At 44.1% G+C, this 19,653-nt stretch overlaps 1 protein-coding gene across 1 annotated transcript in view; it reads right to left on the bottom strand.

The window, feature by feature from the left end:
* The window catches only part of LOC135215442 (large ribosomal subunit protein uL1-like), a gene marked incomplete at its 5' end in the record, with an annotated part of 37,797 nt that extends 21,726 nt beyond the window's left edge, over window positions 1-16,071 (bottom strand). The window contains 2 exon segments of the mRNA XM_064250104.1: window positions 6,448-6,538; window positions 15,879-16,071. Coding sequence (XP_064106174.1) covers window positions 6,448-6,538; window positions 15,879-16,071 — 284 coding nt within the window.
* Window positions 16,072-19,653: the final 3,582 nt, after the last annotated feature.

Genomic DNA, 19,653 nt, shown 5'->3' with positions numbered 1-19,653 from the left:
GGGTGGGGGTGGAACGAGAAATCCCCCCCGCCCCCCCCCCCCCCCCCCCGCTCAGCTCCCACAGAATGGCCCTTCCCCCTTCGGGGGGGGAGGTTTATCTGGGTTCTTCTCCAGTCGCAGCCCGATCCGTCGAGTCGGCGGGGGAGGGCGCTCGGTGCCCGATGTACAATTGTATTCGGGATCTTCCGCTCGTTTGGTGTGGGGCTCACCCCCCCGCGCGAGGGGACTTCCCCCCCACTAATCACTACTACTGTTATTTCCGCAGGTGCTATTGCCACGAGGGTGGACCTTGGTGAGGTATGGGCGTCCTTCGATCTGCAGGGCGTGCCTAGTGTCCAGGGGCAGCGGTTCTATGTCTGGGCCTGCTGTGGTCACCCATGGAGTGGTGACCACGACAACGATATCGACTCCAGGTGACGACGTCCCTCCTCACCTGGTGTACTCGCCTCACGTGGTAACAGTCTTGCCTACAGCCGCTGTGAAGTGCCGTTCGCCGTACCGAGAGGGGGCGTGCCGCCGCCGCTCGTGGTTGCCGCGCTGCCGCGACCACACTTCCGCTGCCCTAGAGCTCGCCCCTGGACCTACCGCCGGTACCAGGATGTTGCTGGCTGCTGCTCCACCTCCTGTGTTTCCGGTGCTGCCTGCCGTACCTGCCGATTCTGTACTGACTGTCCATGCAGTTGCTGCGCTGGCTGTCCCTGCCGTTGCTGCGCTGGCTGTCCCTGCCGATGCTGTGCTGGCTGTGCCTGCTGTTCCTGAGATGCCCATACCTGCTGACGTCGTCCCTGTTCGTGGTGGTACTACCCCAGACTTTGGTCTGTCTGTACAGGTGCGTCCGGGCCCTGAGGCTTCGGCTACAGCAGCCCCGGCTCCGCCCTGGATGGCAGATCTTACATCTGTCCTGAGGAAGCTGACGAAGAAGAGGAGGAACGTCGCCTTCATCTTCTTCATCGTCGTCGGCTGCCGCCTCTTCCCCTTGACTTCTAAGGCTTCACCGCCGAGGAAGAAGAAGGTTTGCCTCCTCCCTCCTAAGAAGTCTCCCTCGGGAGCTTCTCGGGACCCGTCTCACCTCGGTGGGACGGGAGGGTTCCTTCCGCTGGTCCTCCTGCTCCTTCGGGAGCGGGGCCCGTCTCTTCTTCCGCAAGGAAGAAGACTACGGGGACCAGAGGGGTACCGGCTAACACCGGTACTTCCTCACCTGGTGTCAGTGGTTCTGCCACTGCATCAGGGTCCGTCTCGGCCTCTCGTTCGCGGGAGGGAGCTACCGAGTGTACGGTTTTTCGCCTACCAGCGACCGTGCAGCCAGGAAAACCAGACCTCTGCCCGCTCAGCGTCAGGTTCACGGCACGGAGCGGGAAGACTGGTGACAGCTGCTCACGCGACTCTCACCAGACCCAGCTCTCGCTCCTTCGGCGGCGGCGCCCAGCTGGCTACCCGGGATGACGTGACGGTCCACGACCGGCCACGGGCTGAGGTTGGGAAGAGGTCCCATCGTTCGCCGGTGCCAGCCACGGCTTGGGGAAACCAGCGACGTGACGTGCCGTGAGGACAAGCACCGGTCTCACTGTGACAGTGGAGCCTGCAGGTCGCCTGACCGTCGCTCTCACAGAGAGCGATCGGGTACGGCAACCAGCACCAGCTCTTCTGACACTCGAGATCGGGGCCGCTGTGCTCAGTCCAGCCATTCTCCACAGCGAGACGGTTCGACCAGGCCTGCAGCTCGATCGCCCCACCGCGGGTTGACGATCGCCCTGCAGCCCTCCAAGCCTGCTGGTTCTGCCAGCGACGCGAAGAGGGAGCGTCAGGTCTGCTCTCCCATCCCTTCAACCTCCTCGGGTTACACCGGGAAGAAAGAGGTATTGAGGAGTGATCGTGAGGGGTGTGCCCCTCATGATCCCACCACGACGCCCTACGTGCCAGGACGTATGCGCAAGTGGATGGAGAAGACCGAGAGGGCTGTCGCTGTTCCCCCTTCTTAGGAGGAAGGTTCTCGGAATATGCTCTTGTTCGAAGGGCTTAACGGTCCTACTCGGCAAGATGCTGTGACTTCCGAGATCCAGAGGAACTTTGCCGAGGTTATGGCGCTGATTCGTCAGCACAACGACCTCTCGGGGGAAGGATCGCCGCTCCCACCAGCAGAGCCACGTCTCGGCTCGAGTCGTTTGGGGCCCGAGAGGGAACCCAAATCGACGGTGGGTCTGCCGCGATCGGAGCTTGCCGACTGTGTTGAACCAGGTAGTCTCTCGGTCTCGGACAAGAAGGCTCTCTCAGTTCTGGCCGGTCGAACAAGCTACTTCACCTCCTCTACTGCGACAGAGGCGTTTCTACGTGTCTTCGGACACCGTATTTGAATACCCCTTCGGTCCTCCTGAGGTTTCGACCTCGACGAGGGACTGGAATGAGTCGGAGGACGGTATCGGCTCTCTCCTGTCAGGTGTCGATCAGCCCCAAACCCAGACACGACGTTCACAGTGGTGGCAGACCCTTACCTACAGTATGAGTTCGTAACCCTCCTCGGGAAAACGTTTTCTCCTGACGATACGTTTTCCCAGGCTCTGAGAGGCGGCGATGGCTGCTCCTTTTCTTCTCCAACTGCTAGTTCCGCTGGGGAAGGAGAGCAGTGATCCAATTCCTACCCCCCATCTCTCCTTACGCTACGAGGGAAAAGGGGAGGGATCCTACAGAGATTTCTCTGTAAGATCCCACGTTAGGGGCTGCGTCGCCCACCGGGGGGACCTTACGGGTCCTACCTGACGTAAGCCCCACCCCGGTCGTTGAGGAGGGATCCTGCCCTTTCTCGATTTCTACGGGAATCGAGGGGACCACCAGCCGATATCGTTTGACGAATTCGGTGGGGGGTTTCACAGAGTGCTTAGAATTCTACGGAATTTCTAGCGCACTCAGAGTGTTCGAGTTTTTTACGATCTCCAAACACTTAGGCGAGACCACGGTCCAAAGTGAGCGAGAATCCCCGATAATTGTTACACGATAATCGGGAACCTCGCTTATGCTCGAATTCCTGTAATTTCTAGCATTTGGAAGAAGACTGCTGCTGAAAGAAGAGTATCTCACAGTAGGCGATTAACCTGGAATAGAGAAGAAACGGACGGGAACTTCCAGTTTGGCTTGAACTATCGTCTTCGTATTCTGTTTCACCATTGAAAGCTTTCCCTTTGGGGAAAGACTTCTCCTTCTCAATCTTTCCTTGATCCTAAGGAGAAACGAAGGCGGGTCGATCTCCAATCCTTATTCTCATTCCTCGAGGGGAAAATGAAAAACAATTTTTAGGATGGAGGTCGTTGGTACAGACAAACCTACAAATATAATCTAAACGTAATATTACTCTCAGCGACAAATGATTCTTTTAAGCAGTGGGAATTGTCCTGGGGGTAGGCGCATACCGTAGTTAACTCTACGGTTTGTGACCGAGACGAATTGTATCTTAATTGAACTGCAACTCGGGGTTGCCTGCAACCTCCCAGCAGTTATCAGTTTCGATTTAGATACTTGGTATTGTCACGACAACACCAAAATCAGCTTTGTATTTACCGAAATCCGTTTCGTTTAAATATAATTGGCTCGAGCGTATTCTTTATGCTCGATGGTTCTAGCTGAAACGCATTCCTTCGTGGAAGGGATTAACTGGCAACTCAGGATGAACGAGTCACCGAGAGCTACTGCGTATTGAACTGCCTGATAGCAGCTCAGTATCAGCTTAGGTCTCCGAGATGCACGGTCGGTTACGTCTCTCTCTCCCCTGGTTTGATTGACTACCGAACCGTATCTCTACCCAACAATCATGGACTTAGGTCTCTGATTAACGGGGATTCTCGCAATAATGAAGGACCATCTACTGCTGTGACGGCTCGATTTCATCGCCTTCGACATTGCGAGAATTTTCAACAGAGATTCTCTTGGACTCTTTCAATCTTTCTGTTTACCGCACGTTACAACAGAAGTCTGTACTAGTCTCCCGCTGCACGCACCACGATAATGCGAATGATTTTTTTGCAGAACATCTGAGAGTTTGTCTTCAAAATATCTCGTATTCGTAGGTGTGCAAATATTCATTGTTCGCCCCGAATTAACAGATGTCAGAAGACATCGCCTACTCTCCGACCTGACAGCTCTACTTCCAAATGTTCAGCCCATGAGAAGCAGTTCTTCAAGCAGTATTTCCCTGTGCCTTCATTACTGAAAAGCGCTCCGCTTTTATTGCAACTACGATCCTCACCGGACAGCAATGAATAGCGGTTAGCGTTCTCAGTCTTTGTAGCACAGGTTCAGAATCTTGAGAATCCTTCTCTCGGTTCAGCTGTGAAGACGTAGGTTGCATTTTCTGTACACCTTCGTCTTCAACGACACATAGTGTTGTTTCTCCTTAGCTGAGAATCAACTATACTATGAGATATCTTGCCATCACCCATCCCGGTCTCTAGAAGGCAATTGACTTTCGCCTGTTGGGCACATGCCTTAAGAGAATCATCACCTCGCCTTCTGGCATCGGTGACGAACAAATTATTTGTTTAGTCTCTTGGCATAACCCTTTTAAGGCGAAGGTCACGTGACTTGCTCGGGTGCTTGGACAACTTGCCTCCTACCGAACGCAGTCAGTCGGCAGCTGTCAGAGCGCCCAAGTCAGTTACGAACTTCACTGTGGACTTAGTTCGGTTGTTCCATAACAGTCTTTTCTTCGTCCTAACGGCTTGTCACAGTACTCATACCATCGACACCCACCATTGAGTGTTGGTGTCCTATCCACTACCGAGAAGAAGAACTTCACTGCATGGGGATAGGAGAATGTGAGACACTTCGCTGCAGACGGATAGACCAGTATGGATACAGGACATCACCGAAGTCGAGAAGAGGGATAGGTCATACGACCATTCCCTTCTTTTCCTCTGAGGTAATTGCATGACTTTCCTGCGAAGTCAAGCATCCAGGGGATGGGGATTCGTGACGCTCGATTTCGTACCGACTTCGTAGCGAAGACTCAGAACCCTTCAGTTCCTGACGATTGGTTAAAGTCCTTCACAATCCCCTCTCCTAAAATGGACTTGTTACCGCCTTCGATGCGAAGGAGATGCTGCTTTGTCCTGTGAAAGCGTGACCGCGCTTTCTGAAGAAACTCGACATCCCAGGCTGAGTGTTGAAGACACTTCGTCAGCACCAAGATGACCTAGAAGTACACTCCCTCGAGTTACACAAGAACTTCTCCGTGGCGCAGGTACTGAAGGCAGGGGTCTGGTACAACCAGACCACTGGCACCTCCTTCTACCTTTTGGATATTGCCCACAGGTCCTTGGATCATTTTCCTTGGGACCCGTGGTGGCTGCTCAACACGTTGTGTAGCTAACCCAGACCCTAGCAGGCTGAACAGCATCGAGTCCTGGTGTGACTGTAAGCATAGATAAGTGAATGAGAGAGCGACTGGCTTCTCTTCCTATCTTTTTCTCCCCCTCTACCTGTGGGTAGAGGGATACGGTCATCACCTTGCTGGATAAGGACGAGATGCAGGTGAGCTACTCGACAGAGCCCCATCCTATCCCTTTCACTAGGGATGGGAGCGAATATCCACCACTTCCTCCTACAAGGGGGGGGAAGTGGATGCCAACAAGAGACAAACCATAACTTTATGTTGCCTCTTGCAAATAGGAACTTGTTCTTGTTTGCTGGTACGAAGAGATACGCTTGCTCTCTTAGTACTTGGTCCAGAGGTCTGACCATTGATCCTGCGGTGCACACCCCGATCAATCGGACAGAGGCTTGGATCCCTCCCTCGCTCTTACGACCAGGGAGGCATTCCAAGGTTGGGCGAACACCAGTCTGTTCACAAAAGACTCAGATTCCTCCCACCAAGAAGTGAGTCTTCCTATTGTAAAAGGACGAAGGTTTGTATGCCATGTCGGAACAAATGACAATTTGTCCAAATTGCATTTTTCCTAACTATACAAACCTGAGGTCCTTTTACACATAGTCCCACCTCATGCCACCCCTCACTCTGCAGTTTTTGCTTGGGCCAAAAGCAAAAGTGATTTGTTTACCTCCCAGTCGCGCGCGCGCGCCTGTCGGACAAGCAGTTAACTACCGAACCCCTTGTTCGACAAAGCTTACGAAATATAATCCAGCTGCCGCTAGTACCTTCCTATTGTAAAAGGACCTCAGGTTTGTATAGTTAGGAAAAATGCAATTTTGGACAAATTGTCATTTTTTTCAAAATATTTAATTGAGATTCCATTACATAATACGTATACCAACCAAAAACGACTCTACTTAAGAACAGCGATTGACTACGTCGACACCATGATATGTGAAGACAGAAGAAACACAAGAACAAAATATGATACTGATAAAAATCTAGAAAACAAATTCAAGATAAGAATTTATTATAATTTTCTTGGGTGAAAGTTATCCCCATGGTACAGTGAATTCAACATTATAGATTACCTTCCTACGCCAATACCTGGCGATCCATACATCATCTGTTGGATACTTAAGATGCTCCTCATATCTTCGTGGAGATTTCCCACCTCCCATTCTGAAAACAGTTACAAAGATATAAGGATTTTTTGCAGTTTTGACATAAAGAAGATATACATAATGAAATAAATAATCTATAACAAGATTATAATAGTACTTAGTAATAATTTTCTAATACAGTACAAACCCATCTGTTTATATTTGCCTAATACTTGGATCATCAGTTTCCTGGACAAACACAAAAAGAGGAACCCATACATGGCCAGGTATTCCTATGGGCAGCAACTCTGGTGGCAAACAGTAGTGGCTTAGCCATTCTCCATGGTCAGAAGGCAGGCAACTTTTACTGTGCAGTGTATACTGATGGGTTTGTATTTATACTGATGGGTTTGTATTAAAAAATAATCTTATTTTTCAAATTTTATTTAACACAACCCATTCAATTTACATAAGCTTTAGTAGCTTTTTAAGTGAGAGGGCCTTCAATCTATAAGAAAATTCAAACAATGACACCGAGGTACGTGACCTGAGTAAACAAGGTCAGGAAATCAGATATTTGTACTAATAAGGGGTTGAGTAAAACTACATGCTAGTACTGAGGCCATAAAATTCTTAATGTAAGAAATGACTAATAAAAGCCTCATACAACATATGTGAAGCTAGAAGGTCCATCAGAAGGTAGACTGAAAGAAAGACTGATAACTTTGAACAATGACATTGATTTCAGCTTCTAGAAAGGAGAAATGCAGAGGAACACTTAAGAAAGATTTATAGGACATTTATCCATTTCATTTCTTAGGTCTTTTCAGTGTCTGATAACTGTGGTTTCTTTTTCAGGATGGATTCAGTTGTCGCTACTGGAAAATGAATTCTCTAGACTTTTATCTGACGTTTATTTGATAGAGACTCATGAAGTTATTTGACAGTGAGGATAAGTGGGGATAGTTCTATCCAATGATTACATAGAAGAGTAACTGTGTTTTAATGAATTTTGGGTTTGTTCATGACACTTACCTGCCAGATAGTATATATATAGCTGTATTCTCTGACGTCCGACAGAATTTCAAAACTCCCGGCACATGTAGTGGTCGGCCAGGTGGTTAGTACCCATTCCCGCCGCTGGGAGGCGGGCATCAGGAACCATTCCCATTTTCTATTCAGATTTTTCTCTGTCGCCGGTAATGTAAACACCTGTTTTCATTACATCCGCCTAGGATTTTGAAACTTCATTGCCGCTTAAGTATCTTAATTATCTTTTGGATGATTGACTTGGATTTGTGGCTAGGCATACGCTATCATAAATTGATTTAAATTTTTTCATTGCATACGATGTCTGAATCTAGTTCACCTAGTTTCAGACTTTGTTGTCTGCAAGGGGTAAGGTGAGGCTACCGAAACCTTCGGTAGACACTCACTTAGTATACATGACGTGTACATGTTTTCTTTGTTGAAAGATCAATGTAATTAGGGGAAGTTTTCAGGAAGTTTGTGGCATCGAAAGGGACAAAATTAACACTCATCGTCCCGTTTTGGCCCTTGCAAGATTGGTTCACAGAGGTACTGGAATGGATGGTGGACTTCCCCAGATCTCTTCCAAGCAGAACAGATCTGCTTAAACAACCCCACTTCGAGAGGTTTCATCAAAACCACCCCGCTCTCGCTCTGACTGCCTTTCGACTATCGAAAGACTTGTCAGAGCGAGAGGCTTTTCACGCAAGGCTGCTAGCGCTATCACAAGAGCCCGAAGATCATCAACAATTCGGGTTTACCAATCGAAGTGGGAAGTGTTTAGAAGATGGTGTAGAGCGAAGAAGCTGTCCTCCTCCGATACCTCTGTGACCAACATAGCCGATTTTCTGATTTTTCTTAGAGAAGAATCTCATTTATCGGTTTCAACCATTAAAGGCTATAGAAGTATGCTTTTGGCAGTTTTCAGAAATAGAGGCCTGAAAATAGCTGAGGACAAGGACCTCCACGATCTTATAAGGTCCTTTGAAACTTCTAAGTCAAAATCGCCACAAGCTCCGAGCTGGAACCTGGATGTGGTACTGAAGTTCCTGACATCAGACAAATTTGAGCCTCCTCACCTTGCCTCGTTTAGGGATCTAACGAGAGAATGTATTTTCCTTTTATCCCTCGCTACGGCTAAAAGAACGAGCGAACTCCATGCCCTTGATTCTTGGGTCGGATTTAAGGGAGATTCTGCTATCTGTTCGTTCCAAACTTTGTTTCTGGCCAAGAATGAGAACCCTTCAAAGCCCTGGCCCAGGAGCTTTGAAGTGAAAGGACTTTCAAGCTTGGTGGGAGAGGATGTTGAAAGATTGCTTTGCCCAGTCAGGGCTCTTAAGTTTTACCTTAAGAAGAAGAAGCAACTTGGAGGTTGTCAACAAGGTCTCTGGTGTGCGGTAAGAGATCCGAAGAGACCGATGTCCAAAAACGCCTTGGCATTCTTTGTAAGGAGTGTAATTACAGAAGCTCATGAAAGATGCCTTGATGACTCCTTCAAGTTGCTTAGAGTGAAGGCTCATGAGGTAAGAGCGGTTGCTACTTCGTTAGCATTTCAAAGAAATATGTCTATGAAAGACATCTTGGATGCAACATATTGGAGGTGTAATTCAGTCTTTGCATCTCATTATCTAAAAGATGTCAGAGTTACGTATGAGAAATGCTTCACTCTCGGTCCGTTTGTGTCAGCGGATACGGTGCTGGGAATTGGAGCAAACACCAATCCTTAATGTTTTTTGTGTAGTACGTTTAACCTTCTAGTTAGATACGTTCTTGGTTTTCTACATGCAGGGGTGCTTGATGTCGCACAGGCGGCCGTTGCCTTTGTCAGTAAGGAACTAGGGATGTATCTGACTATAGTAGGAGTGTACAAAATTTTTTTTTTGTATATAAATGTGTGCGTGCTTTTATGTGAATCGAGTTATTGGTTGTTTGTGAGGAGTTTGGGGATAACTCCTTTCAATCTTTAGAACTAACATGAGTGTTAGGATCAGGTGATCGGGATTGATTGTTGTGCTCCTTCTTAAGGTGTGTTGTCATGTTAGTGGATTAGCACCCATTGACAAAGGCATTTTAGGCTCTGCCAAGTAAGTGGATGGGACCCCTTTGGCAAACCCACAAGAACTCTTAGCCATAGATCAATATCTCGCTGAGGCTCTTGAGGCGAAGCAGACTCCTGGGCAGTAGCCATGAAGTCTTCCGCCTAATCAGGTAGGAACCAAGGTTTATTATTTTTATTTTACCTACAACGTATGCTGTTTTTCCTATCTATTCAGTGATTAGCTGTCTCTTACCCTCCTCCAATGGTGTGAATCAGCTAAGTATATATCTGACAGGGAAGTTGAATGTATAAAAATGATATTGTTATGATACAATAAAGTTTTATACATACTTACCTTGCAGGTATATACGATTAATTGCCCACCCAGCCTCCCCTCAGGAGACAGGTGGAAGAGAAAATCATGAACAAAATGATATTGTCATGATATAATAAAGTTTGTTCATACTTACCTGGCAGATATATACGTATAATCAAGTACTCACCCACCTCCCCTCAGGGGACAGTGGTCTAGAAAAATCTGAATAGAAAATGGGAATGGTTCCTGATGCCCACCTCCCAGCGGCGGGAATGGGTACTAACCACCTGGCCGACCACTACGTGTGCCGGGAGTTTTGAAATTCTGTCGGACGTCAGAGAATACAGCTATATATACATATATCTGCCAGGTAAGTATGAACAAACTTTATTGTATCATGACAATATCATATTTCTATGACTCATTTTATTTAACCTTCATGTTAGCTATTTAGGGGAAATACAGACTATTTTTGTATCCCGAGAGTTTGAATTTGCCTAAGATTTAATGATAAATTTTCAGCTATCTACAGAGGGAAGGCGGAGGATCAAACGAAGGTAGGTCACATTACCATAGCTAGGAGTTCTCTCCTTCTAGTTAAATGGGGTCCTTTGACCTCCATAACATATGTACATATATAGACAAACTCCAAAACATTGTAATATTAACAGTGTTTACTAAAATACTGTCATTATTATTATCCTTATTGCAATAAAATCCCTCATTGAGCACCCTTGGAACCGAAGTTTCTGCTTATTCGAATTTACCACCTGCATGAAAGCAGTCCTTCTAAAATGCCAAACATGTATCCTAAACTGTTATTTTGTCATTTTCTATCATTAAACAATATTTTTTGGTTTTATTATTATGGAGGAGTTATGGAGTTCCATTTGACAACATCTGAGAGAGAGAGAGAGAGAGAGAGAGAGAGAGAGAGAGAGAGAGAGAGAGAGAGAGAGGGTGTAATTGCTGTATGGATGGTTAACGACTGTATTGGCTGTTGGTGAGTTCTGGGCTGTTTGCTGTTAGAGATCTGTGTTTTGAGTGAGAGTTTTCAGTCAGTCTTTGGTGAGAGCTGGTGACAGTTAGTAGTGTGGGAAGCAGTTCTTTGAAGGCACTGGGAGTTAGTTGAGTTGTGTGGGTTATTGATTTGTTATTTGGTTGTTGTTAAGTTAGTGTTGTTTGCTTAGAGTTGTTGTGCCTGTGCTGTTGTGATTTTTTGTGTTGTTGAGTTTTGTTGTTATGTGTGAGGTTATGGTTGTGTTCCTTGGTTGGTTGCTGTGTTGTTGGGTTGTGGTTGTGTTCCTTTTTTGTTGTTGTGGTCCTTGGTTGTTGAATTGTTGGTTGCAGTCCTTGGTTGTTGTGTTGTTGTTGTTATTGGGTTGTGGTTCTTGGTTGTTGTTGTTGTTGGTATCTCTGTGACCTCGACTAGTGGACAGCACAGGATAGCCCGGAGTATCTGGATTGGTGGAGTTGGTAAAGTACATGTCAGCTGGACTGATTAGGTATATGTGGGGGGGATTCTGCAGCTTGTTTTTGAGCTTGTGATTCCACCACATTATTTTTTGGTGCCCGAACAGGGACTGTTGGTGCGGCAGCTGCAGGGCAATTGGGGTAGTGAGTTGTATGATTGGTAGAGAAAGTGAGGATGGAAGGGGTGATGGAGATGGAGAGGCTGAAGGAGGAGCTGAGGTTGGCGAGGGCAGCTGAGGAAAGATTGGAAGCGGAGAATGAGAGGTTGAGGGTAGTGTGAGGAGCTGAAGAGCAAGTTAGAAGAAATGAGAAGAATGCTAAGGAGTGCAAAAGTGGAAATGAAAGAAGAGGTAAAAGGAGCGGAAGAGAGAATGGTTGAGAAAATGGACAAAAAATTTGGGGTAATGATGAATGCAATGCAAGAGATGATGCAGGAAATGATGAAGGGATTCATAGGAGAGGGAGCTGAGGAGGTAGGCCTACTGGGTCTTGTGACGGGCCAGGAGTGGTAAAGAAAGTGAAAGAGAGTGGATGAGAGTACGAGTGACGATGGTGATTTGGTTGTGATAGGTAAGGGAAAGAAGGGGAAGACACGGGATAAGGATAAACCTGAGATCAAGAATAAGGAAGTGGCTAACGAAAAGAAGAAGACTAAGGGAACGAAGGTTAGTAAGGGTGATGGACAGGATAAGACTAGGACAGAATACATTGGGGAAAGGGCTGAGAGTGATTTGGATAGCGGTGAGTGGAAACAGGTAGGTAGAAATAAGGGTAAGAAGAGCGTAGTCAAGAGTATGGACGTGAGTATGGAAGTGGATTTGCTGTATTCGGAAAAGGGAAAGAAGAGTCAGAATGGTAGTAGGGAGAGTAAGAGTGAGAGTGAGCAGGAAGTACGAAAGGCTGTGTATATAAGAGAGGTACCCCGATGTGCACAATACAAGGAATATGGTAGTAGGGACATAGGGGACTTTTTTAAGGAATATGAGAGGTATTGTGAGGCAAAGTATGGGGATAACAAGAGAGTCTGGGCAAGAGAGTTAGGTAGCTTTTTGACAGGATTTTTGTTGAGTATGTATGGGGTAATGATGAGTGTAGGGAATGTGCCTTATGAGAGTGTGAAAGCTAGGATTGTAGAACAGGCAAAGAGGATAGAGAGTAGCGTTAGATATAAGAGAAAGCAAGATTTTGAAGAGGCAAGAATGAATGTTGGTGAGTCGTTGTCAATTTATGTCTGTAGGTTAGAAACATTAGCCAGGAAAAAGTTTGGGGACGAAGGGATAAATGAGTGTAAGGAGTTAGTGCGAAAGTTGTTGGCGACTGTACCAGAGTGTATATGAGTTCATAAATCTGAAACGTAAGGAGAAAATGCGATGGACGAATGAAAGGTTGACGTGGAATGACATTTTAGAAATAGTAGAGGATTACGAGTTAGATAGGTGTATGAAAGAGAGTAGAAGTATTAGTGTTAGGACTGAAGTAGCTGAGGTTATACCAGAATTTAAAAGCTATGGGGAGGCAGTTTTGGAAGGGCCGAGGCGAATGGCAGAACGAGTGGTAGATAGGAGCGTTAGGGCAAGTAATGTGAGTGTAGTTAGCCCTAAAAGAGATAGGAGTGTGAGTGTTGGAAGAGTAGGGTCAGTCAGTCGTGAGCGAGGAGATCAGTGTTATAGATGTGGTAAGCCAGGACACAGGAAGAATGAATGTCGTTGGGCGTTAGGAGCGTGCTTAAGGTGTGGGCAAACAGGGCATTTGGTGAGTGAGTGTAAGAAAGATAGGTATATTAAATGTTATAGGTGTGGACAGGCAGGGCACATTGCTAGTGGATGTCGGGGTACCCGTATGAACATAGTTTGTGGCAACTGCGGGAAGAACGGGCATTATGCCAGGATGTGTAAAGAACAGCGTGCGAAATGTGTTGAATGTGGAATGGAAAGTCACGTGGCAAGTGTGTGTAGGCGAAAGAGGATGAGTCAGGCTGGGAATTCAGGAAACTGGGTGAAAAGGGGATTCAGTTGGGAGGGTCCTCTAGTATGCAACAGTACGTTAGGGAGAATTTGATGAGTGAGTGGTTGACGGTGAATAAATGTGAGCCGATTGACGGTGAATAAATGTGAGCCGAGTATCTGTGAGCAAATGTGTCTGGGAGATTGGCAGTTAGTGTTTGTTGAGTATGGAAGAAAGCAGAAGAAGGTAAGGAAAGGGAATGAAAGGGAGTAACGTGAACTGCATGATAGAGGGGTTAGTGTTAGGGTAAAAATGGTGGATGAGGCATGTAATACGGATGACTTTGAGGGGAGGAATAATACATATAGCGTGTGTGGGTTTGAAAGTCAGGGTTTAGTGAAGTTTCACCGGGAAGGGAATCAGGTGGTAAGGATGTAGTTGGCAGTATGAATGAGTCTCTTCGGGAGTTTGGCAGGAGCGTAAATGAGGTAAGTGATTTGGTGGCAGAGTTACGAGAGATGTTCGGACAAGAGTTAGAAGGGGTAGATGAGATAGTGAATGGGATTTGGAGGATGGTAGTGAGGGAGATGGTAATGGTAGCTTGACTAGAAGTGGTCTGGGAGAAGTTGATGGCAGTGTAACAAAGTGTGTATGAGGGCCCTCAAACAAGATCCAGGGGACCTGCGTCCAAGCATCCGTGGGTGTTGCGGAAGGCTATTTAGTGTGAGTGTTGTGAGTTAAAGGAGACGTTGTCAAATGTAACGGGGGAGGAAATATGGAGGAGTTATGGAGTTCCATTTGAAAATGTCTGAGAGAGAGAGGAGGAGGGAAGAGGAAAGGAAGAGAGGAGAAAGAGAGAGAGACGACGAGAGAGAGAGAGGAGAGAGAGAGAGAGAGAGAGAGAGAGAGAGAGAGAGAGGGTGTAACTGCTGTATGGATGGTTAACGACTGTATTGGCTGTTGGTGAGTTCTGGGCTGTTTGCTGTTAGAGATCTGTGTTTTGAGTGAGAGTTTTCAGTCAGTCTTTGGTGAGAGCTGGTGACAGTTAGTAGTGTGGGAAGCAGTTCTTTGAAGGCACTGGGAGTTAGTTGAGTTTTGTGTGTTATTGATTTGTTATTTGGTTGTTGTTAAGTTAGTGTTGTTTGCTTAGAGTTGTTGTGCCTGTGCTGTTGTGATTTTTTGTGTTGTTGAGTTTTGTTGTTATGTGTGAGGTTATGGTTGTGTTCCTTGGTTGGTTGCTGTGTTGTTGGGTTGTGGTTGTGTTCCTTGGTTGTTAGCTGTGTTGTTGAGTTGTAGTTGTGTTCCTTTTTTGTTGTTGTGTTGTTGTGGTCCTTGGTTGTTGAATTGTTGGTTGCAGTCCTTGGTTGTTGTGTTGTTGTTGTTACTGGGTTGTGGTTCTTGGTTGTTGTTGTTGTTGGTATCTCTGTGACCTCGGCCAGTGGACAGCACAGGATAGCCCGGAGGGAGTATCTGGATTGGTGGAGTTGGTAAGTACATGTGTTTGTGTTTTGTTTTTGTTTTTTTTGTTCTGTGTGTAGGTATAGTTCAATTGTCCTGCTGTATTCTGAAATGTAAAGTAGAAAGTGTGACTGGGGTGAGTTGGGCAGCTGGACTGATTAGGTATATGTGGGGGGGATTCTGCAGCTTGTTTTTGAGCTTGTGATTCCGCCTCATTATTAAATAAATATAATGCCTAACATTTTAAACCGAATATCATCCTGTACATACTTATGCCAATGGTAGCATGAGGAGTACTTAAATCCAAATATCGGTACAACAGACACACAAACCCATACACTGATGCATTACATAGCACACACCAACACATTGCAACTATGTACTCAATGTTCTTAATGTGCATTTGCTTGCTTCTTTTTCTCTTTTTCTGACAAAATTTCCTTCTTAATGAATATGGAGAGAGAGAGAGAGAGAGAGAGAGAGAGAGAGAGAGAGAGAGAGAGAGAGAGAGAGAGAGAGAGAGAGAGAGAGAGAGAGAGGTGTCAAAACTGAAATGAGTGAAAAACTGATCATTCTATGAGGATGCTAAACAGCTGAAGGGTCCTTTGGAGCCTCAATGTAAGAATGACACTGAGGAAACTCCTTTGCTTTTGAGTGTCTCTGGAAAATGAGCTAGTACACATTTAAAGCTACTGTAAAATGACATGAGCAATAAAATAAAGGTCATGAACCATGCTGAATTATGATTAAGACCAGATGCCTTGATGGTCTTTAGTGACGCAAAACCTAGTGGATCTCATAAAAACAGAGTGGAACAGATACAAAACACCAGGAGCCGTGGAAGAGCTATAAAGAAACTGTTGAAAATTATGCATGGCGAGGACTTTTCACTATAAAGTATGAGAACATCTAGAACCATTACCATGGAACACACACAGAAAGTTGGAAACCTAAAATGAATGACAATAATAATTTTATTTCTTGTATAAGAAAACATTTGCCTTTGGAATAAATATAAAAATACAAAAATAATGACAATTTAAAACAGCAGGAGTAGCAGCTGAAAATAGTAGGAGTGACTGGTGAGAATACGCCATGCCAATCATAAGATTCTAAAAAAAGAATCCATAGACAGACAATATTGTTCAATTCCATACTTACAGTAACTCCATCCTTTTCTTGTAGGGAATATATTCCTTCTTCACAACTTCTTTCTTACTCGCTCTCTTCTTAGCCTCTCTCTTCGCTCGTGTTCCTTTCCTAGCAGCTTCTAAAATGGCAGCTGTGTGGAAAAACACTGGATTTCCCATTGACACCAGGGGAATAGGCTTTGTCAATACCTGGGCCATGGTGCCTGAAAATTTAAGTTCTAGATACATTTTAACAGTTCAATAACCTGACAAACTATAAAAAATTATCTTACTAATTAACTATTGATTGTAAAATAAAAAATAGTAAACAATTATTCCAACTGACCATACCTACTATTTTTACAGCCAATCTGGCACAAATTCATGTTGTGGTGGGATAGTGACTGTTGCAGAGTTGAAATAATGAACATAAGTAATTTAGGCATTCAAGTAAAGAAAGATTTCTTGATCTGTTCATGGTTCATACCAAATTTTACAGCCAATCTGGCACAAATTCATGTTGTGGTGGAATAGTGACTGTTGCAGAGTTGAAATAATGAACATAAGTAATTTAGGCATTCAAGTAAGAAAGATTTTTCGTTGGATTTCTTGAATCTGTTCATGGTTCATACCAAATGGCAAAATTAACAGTGATGTATTTCTACTACAGAAATATTTTACTTCAAAAAATAAAATTAGGCTTGTGTTAGATTCCTGACTCAAATATCAACAGTTTTGCTGTGAACAGTGCCTACGGCATTGTTCACCCTCTTCTATTGTTTAACAGTGTTGCAAATTGGTATGTGTTTACCCTCCACATTCCTGGTGTCCGGATTTAGCACATGGAATGGAAAGTTTACTGACACAAGCTACTCCGCTAACATCGAGATGGGGTCAATCTTCTAAAAAATGCTCTTACCAGTTATCCTAGAAGGCAATCTGTATAAGAGATTATGGTTTTACAGCCTTGTAGGAATAAACATGACTTATTATCCATATGCCTCTAATATTTCCTAAGGAAAAGATACCACAAAACAATCATCTGTCAATTTATAATATTAAATTCAGTGTGGGTATGAATTACCTCTTTCTAAGATAAATAACTCTACTGTATTGTTAAAAGCTTCCCTCAACTAAACTGAATTACTGAATTGAAGTACTAATAGGAAGACGTGTAAGTATTCTAGGTGTACTTGCAACGAATATACAGCATGCAATATCAAATGGCTAGCCTGAGGGGAAGTGGGTGGACAGCCCTTTTCTAGGTTGCCATTTAGAACCTTGTGTGTATAGTTAAGTTCAGATTTATTTCTGAATTTTGCTTTTATGCATTAAAGAATTTTGTCAGGTTAGGATGGGTATAAAGGTGGGGAGTAAGTAGAGCCCTAGCAGTTGACTGGGTGAAGACCTACCACCCTAAGATAGATTAGGTTAGGATAGGTTAGGATGCATCTCTAGTTCTATTCTATGATGTACAGTCCTCCAAGAATGGGCCAGAGATGGTCGGTAACTGACCTAGTAACATCTTTGTCCTCTACACCCAAATGTGTTCCATGATGGAGATTGATTACAGGCCTTGAGATGAACAATGGACTGATCAGAATGCTTATTCTACCGTACGTAGTTTGGTAGCTCCAAGAAGTAGATCAGCGGCAGGTATTTCTTTGAAAATTAACGTTTCCTATGGCAGTATTTTGGTTGCTTATTTTAGCCCAATGCTGTTGGTAAAATTCACTTGTTGGTAAATGTTACCATACAACATCAGTTTTACTGTTGTCTTACTTCTACAACCTTCAAATTTTACAGCCTAGCTAGATCTGGGGCTAGGAAAACAAAACCCAATCATCTGCACCAACAAATAGGTATCTAGCCTATCAGAAATACCTAGGTAGGTAGCTATAGGTTAGCCTATATCAAATACTAGATTAGGTAGTACCATATTTGTTAAAATACTAGGTACCTACTATATGATTTTCAACAGGAAAAAAGTAAAATTATCATATGGCTATCTACTAGGTAGTACCTATTACCTGATTACCTAACAATTGGAATATCATCGTAGCCTATTTTATATTAGACAAACAAATTAAAGCATTTGGGGTGACTGCACTACTAGGGTGAAAAACCAGCGACTACCAACCCTTATCACGGTTTTCAGGTCTTATTCACTCGATATTTAAATGGTGAAACAAGAATACAATTACAACTCCAAGCATACCATTCAAAAGACTGAAGTTTTGTCAACATAATGTGATATATGAAAGCCCCATACGAACTAAAATAAGCATGTGACGCTCTTCGTAAAATATGTTTTCAAGGCAGTTTTGAAATCCAATATGGCGGCTACCATGGGATGTACAGGTTCTGATCAGTGACGAAAATCATCTTTCCCAGCCTACCCAGCAATCATTTGAACAATGTTAGCGTATGTATGTAACGTTTATTGATCTTATTCAAGATTGCAGTTGTAATCAGCACAATAAAACAACATTTTGTTGCCTATATTACTGAAAGTATGAACATTTTTATTCCCGGGGTCATGGTTTGAACTGAATTCATTCTTACCTTGTAATTGGTGGTTTTTATCCTTACTGCCATCACAACTGAAACTCCACAGTGCTTATTTGATTGTTATTATACACATTTTGGTCTCAGTTCACTCCACATTGCACTTTAAACAAGTTGCTGTTCCTGGTTCCTAAGCGCGCGCTCCACAAACACAGTTACGAACACCAGACGACGAAACTGCAAACTTTTATTCCCCAAATTGTTTACTTTACTCGTTATTTAGTTCAAATTTACTTTATTTAAAAATTTTAATTTAATTCATGTATATTATGCCTTTTTTGCAAACAAATTACCCCGAAAAATTACAGATATTTCTAAAGTAGATACAATCAAATGTTTCTAACATTTTCGTACATCTGGCTGCCGAAAACCATAGAGGAACGACTACGGATAAGTGAATTATATACATATATTTTCTTTTTTTGCTTTTTTGTTTTTGCTAGCACTTTTCATTGATTTCAGTCTATATTAGTATTTTGAATTTCTTTAATAACCGTATGCCAGAAATAAATGTAACCTTTAATGTTTGCATGCTAAGAATGGCAAAATCATCGTTGCCACATTAGAAGAGGCTTCACACATACACCGTTTCATTATTATAAACTGTTTCCATGAATTCTAGTTGTCATAATAATGCAATAATGATAAAATTGCTTTAATATTTATGTATATATACTTCCAATACATAGCCTAATTTCACCAATTTCCACGTTTTGTGTGTAGTCTTATACCCAGTTTGGAGGGTGAACACATGCCGAATGGCAACAGAGAGAGTGAGAGAGAGAGAAAGGAAGGCGAAGGAACGAAGGAAAGGGGTGGCGGTGGAGTGGGGGGGAGAGGGTAGGTGGAGCTTTTTACGTGTGTTCGTATCCATTTTTGCATAATGGAGTTTTTGTCTCTTGGTACAAGGACAAGTGTCGTTATTCTTTATGATTAGTGATTCACGATACCCTAATAAATTACGGCACTGGGTGTAATGCACTATAGCAAAATCTCATTCTGATACGAGTGTTCGTTACAGAAATAGGTATTGCCCAAAAACGTACTTGCACTGTCTCTGAAACCCATAGGTAGGTATGCTGCTAAGTTGTCAATCAAGTTTTTTGTAATCAAGTATTTTTTACAAGCTAGCTATTGAATAAATTTGTATTTTTATCAATCAAAACACTTTCCTCTTTTAACGACTTTCGGGTCATTGCAAATTAGGCCCCATAATTTCTTATGGTGCGAAAACAGAC

This window comes from Macrobrachium nipponense, chromosome 5, assembly GCF_015104395.2.
Source record: "Macrobrachium nipponense isolate FS-2020 chromosome 5, ASM1510439v2, whole genome shotgun sequence".
Taxonomy (NCBI): Eukaryota; Metazoa; Arthropoda; class Malacostraca; order Decapoda; family Palaemonidae; genus Macrobrachium; species Macrobrachium nipponense.
Note: the sequence above shows the minus strand (reverse complement) of the source record. Positions and strands in the feature narration are given on the sequence as shown.